Here is a 16805-nt window from a genome sequence, read left to right on the forward strand (position 1 = left end):
ATTACTCTTTGAGGCAAATATGAGCTTTCAGTTGTAACTTCCAGAACAAAACAGCATACTTACGCGGTAGCTTCTTGGCATACCACAACATATTTATACAGCCTTTCCAGAAATATGTAACAAACAGCATTTTATGCAGTAGTTTTCAGAAATATGTAACTAAACAGAATTGTTATGCAGTAGATATAACAGAATTTGTATTAAATATTTTAACCTGAACCTTGCAAATTAATTAATTTTCCCACACCTTCCTGCAGATGTTTCACAATAAAAGCACAATAAACTCCTGTGTGGAGTTTGCATGATCTCCCCATGCCAGCGTGGGTTTTCTCCGGGTACTCCAGTTTCCTCCCACATCCCAAAAACATGCAGGGTAGGTTAATTGAAGACTCTAAATTGCCCGTAGGTGTGAATGTGAGTGTGAATGGTTGTTTGGTTATATGTGCCCTGCGATTGGCTGGCGACCAGTTCAGGGTTTCCTGTTTCCTCTGTAGTTTAGGTGGACAAAGGTCTCAAATTTGAGTAAAATCATTCTGTTTCTATAAATGTCATAGGACCTTGTTAAAAATCTATTTTATTTTCACAGACCCCTTGCAATTACACCACAGAACCCTGGTTGAGAAACACTGTACAAGCTGGCCGAAATGCTCACCCATGAATTTGTAATATACCTTGCACACGTGTGCAATTATTATTCCCTAAACCAAGTACGTTACTACTTCCATAGATGGAAGTAACAGTGTGGTCAGCTTTAAAATTAAAAATTTCGCTGAAAAACCTAAGGAAATAAAATTACTATGCGGATAAGTCTTACATTTTTTTAGCATGGATACCAGCAATTCTAATATGTGTGGCGGGGGTGGTGGTTTGACATAATTCCCCCATGGACCCAAGGCCCAATTAATGTGTTCCGCATGTTAGTGTTTGGTGTGCCGAACGTCTGGTTTATTTACGTGTTTTGCTCCCTAACAATGTATAGTTTTGATATAAGTATGTTCAGTAAAGTGTTCAATGATGCTCCACTTACTACTCCCTTTCTTCAGTACCACAGGTGCGCATTGTGTATACAGTAGGTAGAAGGAAAATATAGCTGTCAAAATGCGATTATGGGATGGATTTGACAACATTTCCTTAAAAGAAAGGGGTGGTTCCTGGCACTCCAAATGCAAGTTTAGCTTGTTTTTTTTACAACTACAGTACTGTAGTTAAAAACATCACTGCAATGGATTCTGTGTACCCATAATGCTTTTAGCTAATTACATTGCCAGTGTGGCGGCACGGTGGACGACTGGTTAGAGCGTCTGCCTCACAGTTCTGAGGATCTGAGGGTCTCCACTTAACATGCATATTTTCTTCACTGTGGGAGGACGCACAAACTTCACACTGGTAGTGAGAATTCACATGAACTCAGTTCAGAAATACAGTCTTTATAGTCTTCACAGATCACATCAAGAGAACATACAAAACGTGGATCACACAATCTAACTGGCATGATCAGCATGGCTGGAAAAAAGTATTTGGATCCCGTGGCCATGTTTTCTGCTTAAAACATGAGTCCCTCCGTTAGCTATGCCTCTTCTTCTCTTACCACCATCACCACAAAAATCTAAAGGATGAGACGAAACACAGAGTAAATCCTTTGTTGCTTGGTGAAATAAAGCCTTTCACCTGTAATCCAACGTTAAATTTTGACTGTATTTTTTAGTGGTAAAATAAATGTTTCCTAGCCGAAAACATTAAAACTGTAAATATATAAGAAATCATTCAAACACATGTTACAAGGAATAAAATGTACATAGTGTCCAGAACTACTGTGCATTACTGTATGTTTAGGAGTTTAGTTTTCTATAGGAATATGGTGAAGGTTAAAAGCAGTGTGGAGGAGATTAATAAAAGTCTGGGGACATTCACACAGTTTTAGAATATGTATAAATAATCCCAAAAATATTTGATAGCTACTTTGTGGATTTCACCTATTGCTGGGGTGGTCCGGAACCTTACCCCCGTGACAAACGAGGGATTACTGTACAACTTTTGTGGTGTTTGAACTTTAACTTATTTGAAACATGATTCACTGGCAATTTGTTGGCGACCGTGTAATTGCAGTTAAAAAAAATGTTTTTTTAAAAAGACCTGAACGTTACAGAACTTTCCAGACCAGAAATGTATGGCATTTCATTAACACAAGGGATGCATTTCTGCCAAATTATGTTTGCACATTGTATCCAAAGAACACCCCATAACACAGGGTTTGGAGCTTTTTTAAACATAAAAGAACCAAAACCCAAAATTGCGGACTAAATGACAATGTTGGAGATGAGAGTCTGCATGTGGGCTCTTCCATGGAGGCAGCAGCTGTGAATAGCTCATTGTCATCCCTTCAGATTCAGCTGACATAGTATAAAGATGATGGGAAATATGAAAGTGCAAGTGCAACTTTCGCCTGCAGCAAAATGAAAAAACAACAACAACAACAATAGATGAATCAATGAGGGGAGAAAGCACAAAAAGAAAGAACGCATGAGAGTATAGTGGTGGGTTTTCAACTGCAGCAAAAAATACATCTAAGTGGGGCACCCTGATGTCCACATGAAAATGGAATTATATGATAAATCACAGTGTAATGTAATTCTGTGGGACAATTTGATTGTGCTCTAAAATGGTGACAGAGTCAGAGCACATTTGTCAGCACCATTAGCAACGGATTACATTTCTTTCCAGCACTTTCTTCACTTGGGTGAGGGAGAATCAACCGCTGTTTGATGACATGATGATTATAAAGGTTAAGGAGTGTAATTCGGCTGCTTCACTACTCGTTGCTCCGTTCATTTTGATTTGATGAAGAGCGACTAGCTACAACCACACTAAGAATGGGGCAGATTGTTGTTGTTTTATTTTAAAGGAGAAAAACCAGCCGCTGTAACTTCCATTCATCCGTCCATTTTCTACACCGCTTATCCTCACTAGGGTCACGGGTATGCTGGAGCCTATCCCAGCCAACTGTGGGCGAGAGGGGGGGGTACACCCTGAATTGGTTGCCAGCCAATCGCAGCGTAGGCATTAAGGCAAACAATAAGTCACACTCACGTTCATATCTCCGGGCAATTTAGAGTCTTCAATCAAACTACTATGCATGTTTTTGGAATGTGGGAGGAAACCGGAGTACCCGAAGAAAACCCACGCAGGCACGAGGAAAACGTGCAAACTCCACACGGGAGGCTGGATTTGAACCCGGGTCCTCAGAACTGTGAGGCAGATGTGTTAACCAGTCGTCCACTGTGCCGCCACTGCTGTAACAGGTAACGGGTAACAACAGACAACCTAATAGTTAGGTTTTTTTTAAACTCGTGCATAATCATTTGGAGCATTTTATTTCAAATAAATGATATTATCATTATTCAAAGATTTTATTAAAAAAAAAGCCACATGTGTCTCCATGTCAGGAAATATTAATATTAATTACATTCATACATACATACATTAATTAATACTTTTACAAAAAACTAACACTAATACTAATAACTAATTAATATAGTGAGGTTTTTTTTTTCTTGTTGGCCAGATTTCACAATAATATTGTGCTGTGAGTTACTGTGTCTACAGTACGTTGTTTCAATATGAGAAATTACCCGGTGAATGGTGGAATTTGATCAAACTATAAGTATGTTAATAATAGATCCGCAGCACGGTGGCCGACTGTTTAGAGCGTCAGCCTCACAGTTCTGAGGTGCGGGGTTCAATCCCCGTCGCCGCCTGTGTGGAGTTTGCATGTTCTCCCCGTGCCTGCGCGGGTTTTCTCCGGGCACTCCGGTTTCCTCCCACATCCCAAAAACATGCATTAATTGGAGACTCTAAATTGCCCGGAGGCATGACTGTGAGTGCGAATGGTTGTTTGTTTTCTATGTGCCCTGCGATTGGCTGGCAACCAGTTCAGGGTGTACCCCGCCTCCTGCCCGATGACAGCTGGGATAGGCTCCAGCACGCCCGTGACCCTCGTAAGGAGAAGTGGCTCAGAAAATGGATGGATGGTTGGATAATGGATCCATGAGGCAAAAAAGGTCTTGCAATGTGCACCAGTATTTTTTTAGTATTTCAATTCTGAATTTTCCAAGTGCCCTTGGTTTATTAATTATTAACATACTTCTTTGCTAGGATTATATGGGGCAGAAAATCTGAGGTGCAATTAGTTCGACATGGGGGTTAGCATTTTTAAGATGGAGCATCAAGAGCGATATAGATGGCTTAGCCTCTGAGTCTATGAGAGGTAAACATGATGCGTTTGCTGCATTTATCAATAAGGCATTTTCTGCTAGGTTCTCCACAATGCGAACACCACTTATCGCTGCAGACTGAGATATAGATATTCATTCATTCATTCATTCTTCCGTACCATCCATCCATCCATTTTTTGCACCGCTTATCCTCATTAAGGTCTCGGTAGTGCTGGAGCCTACGCAGGCAAACTCCACACAGGTGAGGCCGGATTTGAACCCGGGTTCTCAGAACTGAGGAAAGGCCGCCTATTATTATTATTATAAGAACGTATGGTGGCCGACTGGTTAGCACATCTGCACATCTGCCTCACAGTTCTGAGGGCCTGTTTTCAAATCCCGGCCTCGCCTGTGTGGGGTTTGCATGTTCTCCCGGTGCCTGCGTAGGTTTCCTCTCACACCCCCCCCCCCCCAAAAAAAAAAACATGCATGGTAGGTTGATTGAAGATTAAGTTGCCCGTAGGCGTGTATGTGAGTGTGAATGATTGTTTGTTTTTATGTGCCCGACGATTGGCTGGCGACCAGTTTAGAGTGTAGTTGTTTTTCATTTATTTTGCTCTTCCGCCATCTAGTGGTAATTATTAGTAGGAAGTAGAGGGGCATTCATCAGCCAACACGCACTCAGCCGACCACTTCATGAGACGCAGCCATTAAATAGATAAATAAGGAAACAAACTAAGACTAAGAAGAGCATTTTTGTAGTCCCTAGTCACTAGGGCCTGCAAAAATGGGCCTAGTGGATGTGACCCCACGAGGTTTCATCATGTCTTTACAAATGTTTCTTTTATTTTTTGTTTCATAAGGGCAACATCTATTTATTTTATGTGTATTTTGTGACCAGTTCTCACGGGTTCTCAAGACTGTTTAATGCTAATAATTATTATTTAAAATAATTATTTTAAAAGAGGGTATCTTTAAAATTGTAGGGGTGTCAATTTTTTTTTTTTTTTTTTTTAAAGGTTCGATCAATCAGTCCATCAAGCATCTTCCATGATCTACCAAGTAACCTTCAAGCATATTCAATCTCTGAAGTATTTTTTTAATTAGGTAGTGCCTTAGTTAAAAATATGAAAATAATATTTAAACTATTCAATAGTTCTGAGGACCGGGTTTCAAATCCCGGTCCCGCCTGTGTGGAGTTTGCATGTTCTCCCCATGCCTGCGTGGGTTTTCTCCGGGCACTCCAGTTTCCTCCCAGATCCCATAAACATGCATGGTAGGTTAATTGAAGACTCTAAATTGTCCGTAGGTGTGAATGTGTATGCGAATGGTTGTTTGTTTTTATGCGCCCTGCGATTGGCTGGCGACCAGTTCAGGGTGTACCCCGCCGCTCGCCCGAAGATAGCTGGGACAGGCTTCAGCACGCCCGTGACCCTTGTGAGGATAAGCAGCTCAGAAAATGGATGGATGGATAAACTATATATATTATATAATAAAGTTAAGCTTGTCAATCAAAATAATGTTCCCTGTCATATTGTCAAAAACAATGTCTCCTCTGTGGCTGCAGTTTTTGAAAATGTACTTTTTTGCTGACCTAAAATGCAATTTACATGCATGGATTAAGTCACCTATTTAATGGGGGAAGTGGGGAGTTTTACACCCCATACCAGTTTCCTTTACTATTAAATGTACATGTTTTAAAAAAGAACAACAATGGAATCTACAATGACTAAATCAATGATTTTCAACCTTCATGGAGCCAAGGCACATAATGTACAATTGAAAAATCTCACAACACACCCACAAACAAAAATGTCACAAAAAAGTGGATACATTAATTACTGTATGTAATTCCTGCCATCTAATAGAAGACCATTCATTTGTTCTGTCTGTCTCTGCCTCACTGGCATAAATAGATGAACAAAGATACATTATTTATTGGAAATGAATAATTTTTTTAGCAATTAAGTAAAATTGTATAATTTCCCACACACCTGATGATCGCTCATGGCACACTAATGTGCCTTTGCACACCGGTTGGGGATCTGAGATCGTAGAGGAGGAAGTACATTGCAAGTTAGTGATGCTGGTTACGAACGATCCAGGTTTTTGCAGCGCTTTAAAGTGAATGACAGGAGCTGGCTCTTGTTGTTTTTTTCTGTTAAAGCCACATGAGATTGGTCAAGATGTATGGTGGCATCAGTGTGTCCACACGAAGCAAAAGAGGGAGGTTACAGACATGCAACATAGTGAGCACACAAACTGATGATAGAGAGTGAGAGAGAGAAAGAGAGCTAGCTTCAGCAGGGAAGCCCAGACTTCCCTCTCCCCAGCCACTTCATCCAGCTCTTCAGGGGGGATCCCGAGGCGTTCCCAGACCAGGCGGGAGACATAGTCTCTCCAGCGTGTCCTGGGTCGTCCCGGGGTCTCCTCCCGGTGGGACATGCCCTGAACACCTCACCAGGGAGGCGTCAAAATTCATATCACTATTGCAAATCACAGTGAGTTTCCGTCAGAGTCCAGACATTGCTTATCAAGCATCTCCATAACAGTCCATATGCCTCTTGAACCTTGCCATCATTTTCTGTGTGCCTCACTGGGTGGCTTGTTGATGTTCCTCTCCAGTTGTTTATTATGGATGAGCTAACTCTTATCTGACTTCTGACAGCACATTCATAATATCCATTTTAATATTGTAGTGAAAAAAATACCGTATCTGCAGGACTCAACCAAGACTAATGCTTAACCGATCGAACCGGGGATCATGATTTCAGCTGCAAGCGACAAGTGATTCAGTAGATCCGCTTTTGACTGATGAGGAAGGCTAATATGTCAGATACTACCGCACATGATGATGATTCATTTCCACTGGTGATTTTTTTAGTTATTGTGGATGAGTTATTTCTCATGGGCACCCTTCACGCCTGTAGCATTTAATGTCTGTAAACAGGTCAATGTGGACAGTAGCCTCATCAGTTACACTGACACTTACCATTAGCCGGACTGCCAGGCTGAGAGATTAGCTTCTTGTGCACTGCTACTTTAAAGCTCTGGAGAAGAGGAAAATGGAGGTGAAATTCGACAAAATATATTTGGGTGTGACACTGAGTTTCCCCATGAAGTACCATGGAAGTGGTACTTCATGGAAGTGATATTGCTATAATGTTTGTGATTGACTGAGGTGTTTTGATTAACATGGAAACTTTGCTTCACTCTGATTAATAAAATAATGGAAATAAAATAATAATAAATATACAAGACATAATTAATTTTCTTAGGCGTTAGCGTATACCGAACTGAACCGGAAACCTTCAACACAAAACTGAATCGTGGATTTTATCTATATCTATATCTATCTGCACTTGCATTAAAAAAAAGCAAGACATTGGTAAAAAAAATATATATATTCCAAATGAGAATCAGTTCTCAATTGTCTTACCTGGGTAAATAAAGGGTTAGGTTTTAAAGGTATTAAAGACATTTAAACTTAGATTAAGATAGAAAAGAATACATTAACTTCAAAGCTCGAGCTACCTGCAATGAAAGATCAAAGGGACATTTAAACTAGTACGGTGGCTCAGGTGTACTAGCGCAACGGGAGGTCCCTCAAGTCATAGAGAGCAGTGATATGAGCCCTCAATGTTATCCAGCGATTGGATGTTAAATGTACCTACTTACCTTTAATTGGCTGAAAGCCCTGTTGGTTCACCGTGGTGGCTGGGCAATGTGCTGCTTTCAATGACAGTTGTAAATGCATTCGATGCGCAGTCCTGTTAAATAAAGGTCACTGGGTTTTTTTCTCCCCTGGAAAAATAATCGTTTTGGGATCAAACAATATGTTTGAATTTGATATGATATAACATAACGTAATTTGTCATCAGCTATGAACAAATATACTTGGGACCATCCAGTGCGGCGTGTTTCATTTTGTAATTGATGGTTACTCACCTTGACGGTGATATTTCCGGTGGCGATGAAGGCCGCAGCTGTGTTCGTGTGCTCTGTTTTCTTCGTTGGACGGGACGAGGCTTCAATCACTGACCGATTTCGACGAGTGAGCCGAGGGAGTTGACTACATTGGAATTTACTTCGCCGCAAACGGCCCACTATATTCCCTTCATGTGCTCACTAGGTGAGTAATTGCTTTTTCAAACGTTTTTTATGATTATTATTTAGTGTTTTGAAACAAATGAATCAAGAAGAATTTACAGTCGGTGCTCGCGTGAAGAGTTAAGTTATCTGCCTGCGTCCCACAAAATCAGACGTTATGGCGAAATGTATCTGAACTTTCTGGGCAGACGAAAAAATAATGTCTGCTGGAATGTAATTACGTTTGGCTCAATTTCAGATGTTTCACAAGCCCCTGTGTTAAATGGAGCTAGAGGACCAATGGTGGAAAGGACAACTGGCTACCGATATATACCAGGCGCTGCGATACAATGTGAGTGTCCAGACTGGCATTTGGGGTGTCGGTTCACTTTGTAGGAGAATGGCTTCAGTGGAGAGTTTTCAGTATTCCATTTTAATAACTACGATTCAGTTGGGGTTTGTTTCTGCCCTTTGGTTTCAACCTGAAAACATTATTGTCACTGCTTGAGTGAAGGTTTCTATCGTCATGCGTTCATTTGTTGGTGACTTGCTGTCCAAAACTGTTTTGAGATCAATCAAGCTTGATTTTATTGTAGAATGGGTCGGTTACTAGGTATTACTCAAAGTCCCAGTAGCGTGACTGCCCACAAAAGAGCAACATTTCAGAACAGTTAATGTTTTATAACTGCAAAATCTGAGTTAAGTAAAAGTTTCGGCATTATTGTAGATGTCAGATGCTTTGCTATCCATTTGGGTTTTTTCTCCTCACTGCGCACCATAGTTTGCATTTTGCCGCGATTCAAATTGAGCATATCATACCTTTCAGCATGATGATGTACTTAAATCGCTGTCGAATTTCAGATCAGATTGTAATTTGTTTGCTTCGGTATGCTCTACGAACACGAAATAGTTACACCCTTTTCACTGTTGAGATACTAGACCGTAGCTGTTCATTCACAATCAGTAAACGAGTGATTGTCTTCCCCCCCCCCCCCCCCATAAATGCATGATCAAAGTGTTCTTTTAACAGTTCCGTACATTTTAATACCCTATGTTTGCGACAAATACATTTTCAAGATCAGATAATCTACCCCTATTGAGTCTGTGTTTTGTGCAAGGTATGCTGAGTAAGCATAGTGTCATGACAGAATGAGACCAAACTACAGCTATAGTACAGTTCTCAAACACAAACTATTGTCAATCAGGAGCTCAAGCTGCCCTCCTTCAAAGGCCAGTCCCCTCAGCTCAAGTTGAGGCGATACTTTGCAGACCTCATAGCCATCGTCAGCAACCACTTCCGGCTGTGTCCCACAGCTAGACATCTTGCTGTCTACCTGCTGGACCTCTTCATGGACCGCTACGATGTCACAGTGCAGCAGCTTCACATGGTCTCGCTCTCATGTCTGCTTTTGGCTAGTAAGTATGGAACTGAGTCCATGTGTGGGAAGGGGCTTTCTGCACTTTTGTGTGTTTTAATGTTTCGCTTTCCTTGCTGCAGGTAAATTTGAGGAACGGGAAGACAGGGTTCCAAAATTGGAGACTCTGAACAGCCTGGGGTCCATGAGCTCCATGAACATAGTTTTGACCAAGCAGGCTCTACTACACATGGAGCTTTTCCTGCTAGAATCCTTCCAGTGGAACCTGTTCCTCCCCACAGCAGCTCATTTCATAGACTACTACCTTTCTATCGCAGTCCACGAGGGAGATCTCCATGATGGCTGGCCTATGACCTGTCTAGACAAAACGAATCTCTACATGGCCAAGTATGCTGATTACTTCCTGGAAGTCTCCCTGCAAGGTAATGTTATCAAGGGTTTGGGTATTGTTGATATTAATATTGATTTACATATTATGTACAATGGAATTGCTACTACTTGATCAATTGAATCAGAGGGCTAAAAGAGACAATTAGCAGCCCATTCCTTGAAATGTTCCTGCCATCTAGCATGTCTCCCCTGTTTTTTATGTAGTGAAAAACTTCCTTTTCCAAATACTTATTGGTCTTATTGCAAGAATCTCAAAATGGATCTGTAATTTACATTATTGTGGTATTCTTTCATCCAAGTTGATACCCTTTAGATTGAAGTCATGAATAGATAAGGTCCGTCATGGCCAACTTTACATTTTTTACTAAATCATCTTAATATGGTTTTGCTTTTCAAATAACTAGCTGTACTGTAACTCGCTCAGTCACACTGGTTGGACCTCTTCTGTGATGTTGCTTCAAGCGGGTACTGTTACATCTCACCAATGACAGACAACCAGTAATGATTTTACACTTTGTTCCCCTTGTCAAACCTGTGGAGAGCGCTCATCACTTTTCTTCCATGTATTAAAATCTTTAACTTTCATCATTTGTGGGTTTAGCTTGATTAATTTGAGATGTGGTCCTGCTAATGCAAACTCTGCATTTCCCGTTTGGGATACACTACTATGAAAGTGTTGTGGGGAATATGACAATGACTACACAAGTGACTATCATCCTAAAATACTTTTGGCTACTTTCATGTAGTGTAGAGTTGGGCTGATTGTATGTAACAGGGTGGTCGTGTGATGTCTACAGATATGTTATAGGGGATGTAATTATGGAAAATCGGATTATGACCAACAGTGTGTTGGCAGTGAGGCAGCTGTTGTTATTTTCAAGTGACAGCCAGTTGCCAAACTGCATGTTAGCACAAAAATGTCAAAGCCAAACTGTAAGCACAGATTATCCTTAGCTAACAGTGTTATCAGTTTTGGCTTCTGATAAGCAGAACATAATAGAATGGTTGGTCAAGTTGTCGACATTGACGTGATGGGCATTTTGTATTTCAGCAATGTCAGCTGCCAGGCCCACGTGCACAGAGCCACACACTAATTGTCAAATGCAATTCGGCGGTTTGGTTATGAAGTGCTGACTCCACAAATGATAACACAAATGTTGCATTTAGTTTGTCTACATGGAGGCTTTTTTTTCCCCTCTTCAGGCTCTGGGCCGCTTTCTCAGTCCCAATGCTAGTTCTCTGCTTTTGGTCATCATAGTAACAAAAGCCATACTCGGCATTGTGCTGACAAGCGGGATGAGTAGTGGCTAGTTTGACTGAGCCCTCAAAAAAGAGTAAGTTCTACACAGGGGTTACAAGTGGATGTTTAGTCTGCTGTAATTCTTTATCCTTTGTATAGATTGACTAAATAAAGTCTGAAAGCTTTAAGACACCCAGGAAATGTTTTTAATTGTGGTAAAGTAAAAGTTTTTAAACTAGTACGCCAATGACATCCTACTTATACATGTTAACTGTCTCCTGTTGTTACATTTGTTCTTTTTCCAGATCATGTGTTTTTATGTTTTGCACCCTCTCTGGTGGCTGCTGCATGCGTGGCTGCCTCACGCCTCATCCTCCATGTATCCCCTACATGGCCCCCCCGATTACAGCGGCTCACAGGCTATACATGGGAGAACCTAGTCCCCTGTGTTGAGAAACTCCTCATGTGTGTATCTGACATTGAATTATTTTTTTTAGAAATCACTTCAAAACTTGCAATGTTACTGTTGTAAAGGAACACAGTGTGCGTGTTAATTTAAGGTGACACTGATGCACTGAATATTTTGTCCAATGAACTTTGGACTCTTCTCTCTTCATTCCTTTTTTTGTCCAGTGCACATGACAGTGACGTCAAAGAGGCAAACAAGCAGAAGTGCCCACAGCCACAGCAGCAAGGCCAGACAGTGTACCACAGTTCGAGCCAGGCAGCCACTGTGGCCCAGTACCTGCACCGGCCCAGCATGCAATACACCCAGCAAGCTACACAGCCAGCTCTAGCCCCAAACCACAGGCCTGCCTCATATCTGGCCCATACCACCACCCTGCAGGTCCCAAAATGGTCCCCCGGAGGGCAGTACTCAAGTCATCGCTGCTTCATTGGAGCCAAAGTCAAACCTTACTAACAGGGCTTAGCAAGTTGGCAGGCACTAGAGTTGCACATCATGCTTTGACAGATGATGGACTTTTGGGATTGGGAAGAAATGACAAGATATCTTTCTTTGTACTAAAAGGCATTACACTGCATGAAAAAGCATGTTTTTAATTTGAAGGGACTTGACGAGATAGATGCCTCACTTTGGGCCACAAGGTTTAAGCTATGTGGAAAATGCATGCTTTGTAGTAATTTTCTGGAGAGCCAGTATTTGGATTTTTGTTCGATAACTGGTATGAGTACCACGAGAGTTCGCACTGGTGTATTACTAGTATCATAGTTTTGTGTCAGGCCATAATTCTATTTATTTAAGCCAAAGTACCTTAGAAGTATTGAACGGAAAATGCCTTACAGCCATGTTTTTGATAACAATGCACAGAATTCATGTCCGTTTGTGGCCAATGAAAATTTTGTGAGCACAATTGTTGACTTTTTCTGTACCTGTATTTATTTTTTTCTGTTTATGTACTTATGAACTGTGGAAAGAATAAGTTCATATGCAGAGATATTGTTGCTCTTCTGTACACACATTATTTCAGTCAGTGCTATGCACTAATGATTGTTTTATATAAAATACAAATCTCTGTTGAACTCAAATTTGTCACTTAAAATGTCTTAATTTCTATTGACACTTGCTGGCTATGCAAGTTAATACCTACAGTCCAAGATGACACATCCATGCCTTTGCAAAGATAGATTGTTGCATCTCCCTGCAGTTAAGCGCGCCGATGCAATACTTCAAGCCTACGCGAGAGTGAAACAGAGCTCTCAAAGGTTAAAACAAAATGGAGAAAGGCATAATGACTTGTCTGTGTCAAATGGACTTAATGAGGTGCTCTTATGTTCCAAATAGTCACAGTGTGTTTAAAAATGAGTGAAGTTCAGAATCCTTATAATAGTTTTTATGTGAGTAAAGCTCGGCATCCTTATGTTTTTCTTTTCAATGCATTGGGAACACTGCACGTTATATTCAAAATCAAAATAAGGAAAGTGTATCAATGTTTTAATTTCACAGAAATTGAAAACTTTGGAGCGGCACAGCTGGAAAATGTTTAGCACATCTGCCTCACAGTTCTGAGGACCGGGGTTCAATCCCCCCCCGCCTGTGTGGAGTTTGCATGTTCTCCCCGTGCCTGCGTAGGTTTTCTCCTGGCACTCCGGTTTCCTTCCACATCCCAAAAACATGCATGTGAGGATAATTGAAGACTCTAACTTGCCCTTAGGTGTGAATGTCTGTGTGAATGGTTGTTTATTTATATGTGCCCTGCGATTGGCTGGCGACCAGTTCAGGGTGTACCCCGCCTCTTGCCCGTAGATGGCTGGGATAGGCTCCAGCAGGCCCGCGACCCTTGTGAGGATAAAGCTGTATGGAAAATGGATGGATGGATGAAAACTTTGGCTGTTCCAAAAAATAGTGTGCATTTTTCTTTACAAAATCAATTTACTGTATCAACTGAAAAATCTTTAGGATTTAGACTTCCTGTGAATTTACTAAACCAACATTTAGTTGTGAGACCCCTGTTTATGAGAACTGCTTCACATCTGTGTTGCATGAAGTCAAGCAACTTGTACCTCATGTGAAGAGGTATTCCTGCCCAGGATGACGAGACAACATTTCACACAATTCCTCTGCATTTCTTGGTTTTGCCTGAGAAACCACAGTTGCAATGTCATCCCTCAAGTTTGTACCACGTTAAGGTCCGGGGATTCAGCCAGCCACTCCATAACTTAAATTTTGTTGGTCTGAAAAAAAGATGCTGCTCGCTTACTGGTGTGTTTGGGGGGCTTGTCTTGTACAAACGCCCATTTCACATGCATTCTCTGTTCAGCATAAGGTATTGATATACAGGAATGCAAACTGATCCATGATTCCTGGTATTGGATGAATATCCCTAACACTATATACTGTAATGCTTGCACCAACAATGCTTTACAGTCTTCCTAGTGTACATTAATTCAGTGTTTGAACAGTCTTACCTGAATGCTAGCATAATGTTTCTCGAGTTCTCTTTGAGACACTCGACGTACTTTATTGTTTGACAGATTTTAAACTTGGTGGCACTGTGGACGACTGGTTAGCACATCTGGCTCACCGTTCTGAGGACCCGGGTTCAAATCTGACGTCACCTGTGTGAAGTTTGCATGTTCTCCCCGTGCCTGCGTGGGGTTTCTCCGGGTACTCCGGTTTCCTCCCCCATCCCAAAAACATGTATGGTAGGTTCATTGAAAATTGCCCGTAGGTATGAACGTGAGTGTGAATGCTTGTTTCTGTGTGCCCTGCGATTGGCTGGCGACCAATTCAGGGTGTACACCGCCTCTCCAAAGATAGCTGGGATAGGCTCCAGCACGCCCGTGACCCTTGTGAGGATAAGAGGTATGGAAAAAGAATGGATGGATGGATGGAAAATGTAAACTCTTGAGCACTTTTTTCTATTTTTTATTTTACAGACTTTAAAGGGGCTTCATGCTGATAGATTAGCTTCACACAGGTGTCTTCTAATTGTTACAGTATTCACAGGTAACCTCAGACCATTGTTGATCACTCCGGAGCCGAGCATTGGCTGAGTCTTGGCCAACGTGGCTACTCTGATCCATTCAGATGATTGTCTTCCATAATCTTCCATGTCTCTTTGCTTTTTGCTTTCTACTTTAAAGTATTGGAGGTCATTTTAGCTAAGCACCGATCAGTTTTTTCCCACTTAATGTTTTTCCTTCAGGCAATGTTTTCATCAAAGTACATTTCCTTCCAAACAATGTCTAGAACTACACATTTCTACAGAAGAGAGAATTCAAACTGAACATTTTCCAGATGTAAGTGGGTTGGTTTTTAAACCAATGTTTTCTCCCGTCGATTGCAATTGCTGGGAAAGTTGGCTTTACCAATTAATTACACTTTACAACTGAGGTGGGTTTTTGAAGGTTACGGGCAGCCTTTGTTGAACAGGAACAAATGAAGACTTCAAGACACTGGGTTTGGGCTAGTTAAAGTATTTTTACAACTTTTTATAGAGCCTCAAAATCTATGGGCGTGGTCTGAACACTTACCCTGCCCGCTGCCCAAATTTGGTGTCCCTTCTGTCCAAAAGGTGGCGCTCTTGTCCATGAATCAACTATGTACTTCTCTGTCGCCTGGATGACTGGGTTAATGTGGGTCTTACACACCAAATGTTAATCGATATCTATGGTAATACAATGCAGAACTCTTTTTATGACTTCTCTATTGTACTCTATTGTAAACCAAGGAAGTGTTTTCATCTAAAGGTGAGTGGGAGACATAGCAGATAAACAAATGGCCTGAGGAATGCAATTACTTCTTTGATGTACAACCCCAATTCCAATGAAGTTGGGTTAAAGTGTTAAGGGTAAATAAAAACAGAATACAATGGTTTGCAAATCATGTTCAACCTATATTTAATTGAATACACTACAAAGACGAGATATTTAATGTTCAAACTGATGAACTTTATTTTTTTTAGCAAATAATCATTAACTTAGAATTTTATGGCTGCAACATGTTCCAAAAAAGCTGGGACAGGTGACAAAAAAGACTGAGGAAGTTGAGGAATGCTCATCAAACAACTGTTTGGAAGATCCCACAGGTGGACAGGCTAAATGGGAACAGGTGGGTGCCATGATTGGGTATAAAAGGAGCTTCCCTGAATTGATCAGTCATTCAAAAGCAAAGATGGGGTGAGGTTCACCTCTTTGTGAACAAGTGCGTGAGAAACTAGTCGAACAGTTTAAGGACAATGTTCCTCAACGTACAATTGCAAGGAATTTAGGTATTTCATCATCTACCGTCCATAATATCATCAAAAGGTTCAGAGAATCTGGAGAAATCACTGCATGTAAGCGGCAAGGCCAAAAACCAACATTGAATGCCCGTGACCTTCGATCCCTCAGGCGGCACCGCATCAAAAACCGACATCAATGCGTAAAGGATTTCACCACATGGGCTCAGGAACACTTCAGAAAACCAAAGTTTTAGTAAAACCAAAGTACCAAAGTAAATACAGTTTGGCGCTACATCCGTAAGTGCAACTTGAAACTACTATGCAAAGCAAAAGCCATTTATCAACAACACCCAGAAACGCCGCCGGCTTCTCTGTGCCCGAGCTCATCTAAGATGGACTGATGCAAAGTGGAAAGGTTTTCTGTGGTCCGACGAGTCCACATTTCAAATTGTTTTTGGAAATTGTGGACGTCTGGTCCCCCGGGCCAAAGAAGAAAAGAACCATCCGGACTGTTATGGATGCAAAGTTCAAAAGCCAGCATCTGTGATGGTATGGGGCTCTGTTAGTACAGATGGCATGGGTAACTTACACATCTGTGAAGGCACCATTAATGCTGAAAGGTACATTCAGGTTTTGGAGAAACATATGCTGCCATCCAAGCAACGTCTTTTTCATGGACGACCCTGCTTATTTCAGCAAGACAATGCCAAACCACATTCTGCACGTGTTACATAAGCGTGGCTTCGTAGTAAAAGAGTGCGGGTACTAGACTGGCCTGCCTGGAGTCCAGACCTGTCTCCCATTGAAAATGTGT

The 16805-nt window shown here is 41.3% G+C and overlaps 1 protein-coding gene and 1 long non-coding RNA gene across 3 annotated transcripts; one reads left to right on the forward strand and one right to left on the reverse strand.

The window, feature by feature from the left end:
* Nucleotides 1-1425: 1425 nt before the first annotated feature.
* On the reverse strand, nucleotides 1426-8009 carry LOC133486187 (uncharacterized). Of its 2 annotated transcripts, none has more exons than XR_009790953.1 (3): nucleotides 7890-8009; nucleotides 7204-7261; nucleotides 1426-1606 (listed from the first exon to the last, which is right to left on the reverse strand). It is a non-coding gene; the product is annotated as an uncharacterized LOC133486187 (long non-coding RNA). The 2 variants fall into 2 exon arrangements; XR_009790952.1 differs by having other exon boundaries at nucleotides 7651-7977.
* Nucleotides 7960-12848, forward strand: LOC133486186 (cyclin-J-like). The gene is made up of 6 exons (XM_061790984.1): nucleotides 7960-8343; nucleotides 8560-8652; nucleotides 9615-9716; nucleotides 9799-10098; nucleotides 11612-11771; nucleotides 11940-12848. Exons 1-6 carry the CDS (start codon nucleotides 8331-8333, stop codon nucleotides 12226-12228), a joined length of 957 nt encoding a protein of 318 aa, XP_061646968.1. The 5' UTR covers nucleotides 7960-8330; the 3' UTR covers nucleotides 12229-12848.
* The last annotated feature ends 3957 nt before the right edge of the window (nucleotides 12849-16805 follow it).

This window comes from Phyllopteryx taeniolatus, chromosome 11 (assembly GCF_024500385.1).
Source record: "Phyllopteryx taeniolatus isolate TA_2022b chromosome 11, UOR_Ptae_1.2, whole genome shotgun sequence".
Classification (NCBI taxonomy): Eukaryota; Metazoa; Chordata; class Actinopteri; order Syngnathiformes; family Syngnathidae; genus Phyllopteryx; species Phyllopteryx taeniolatus.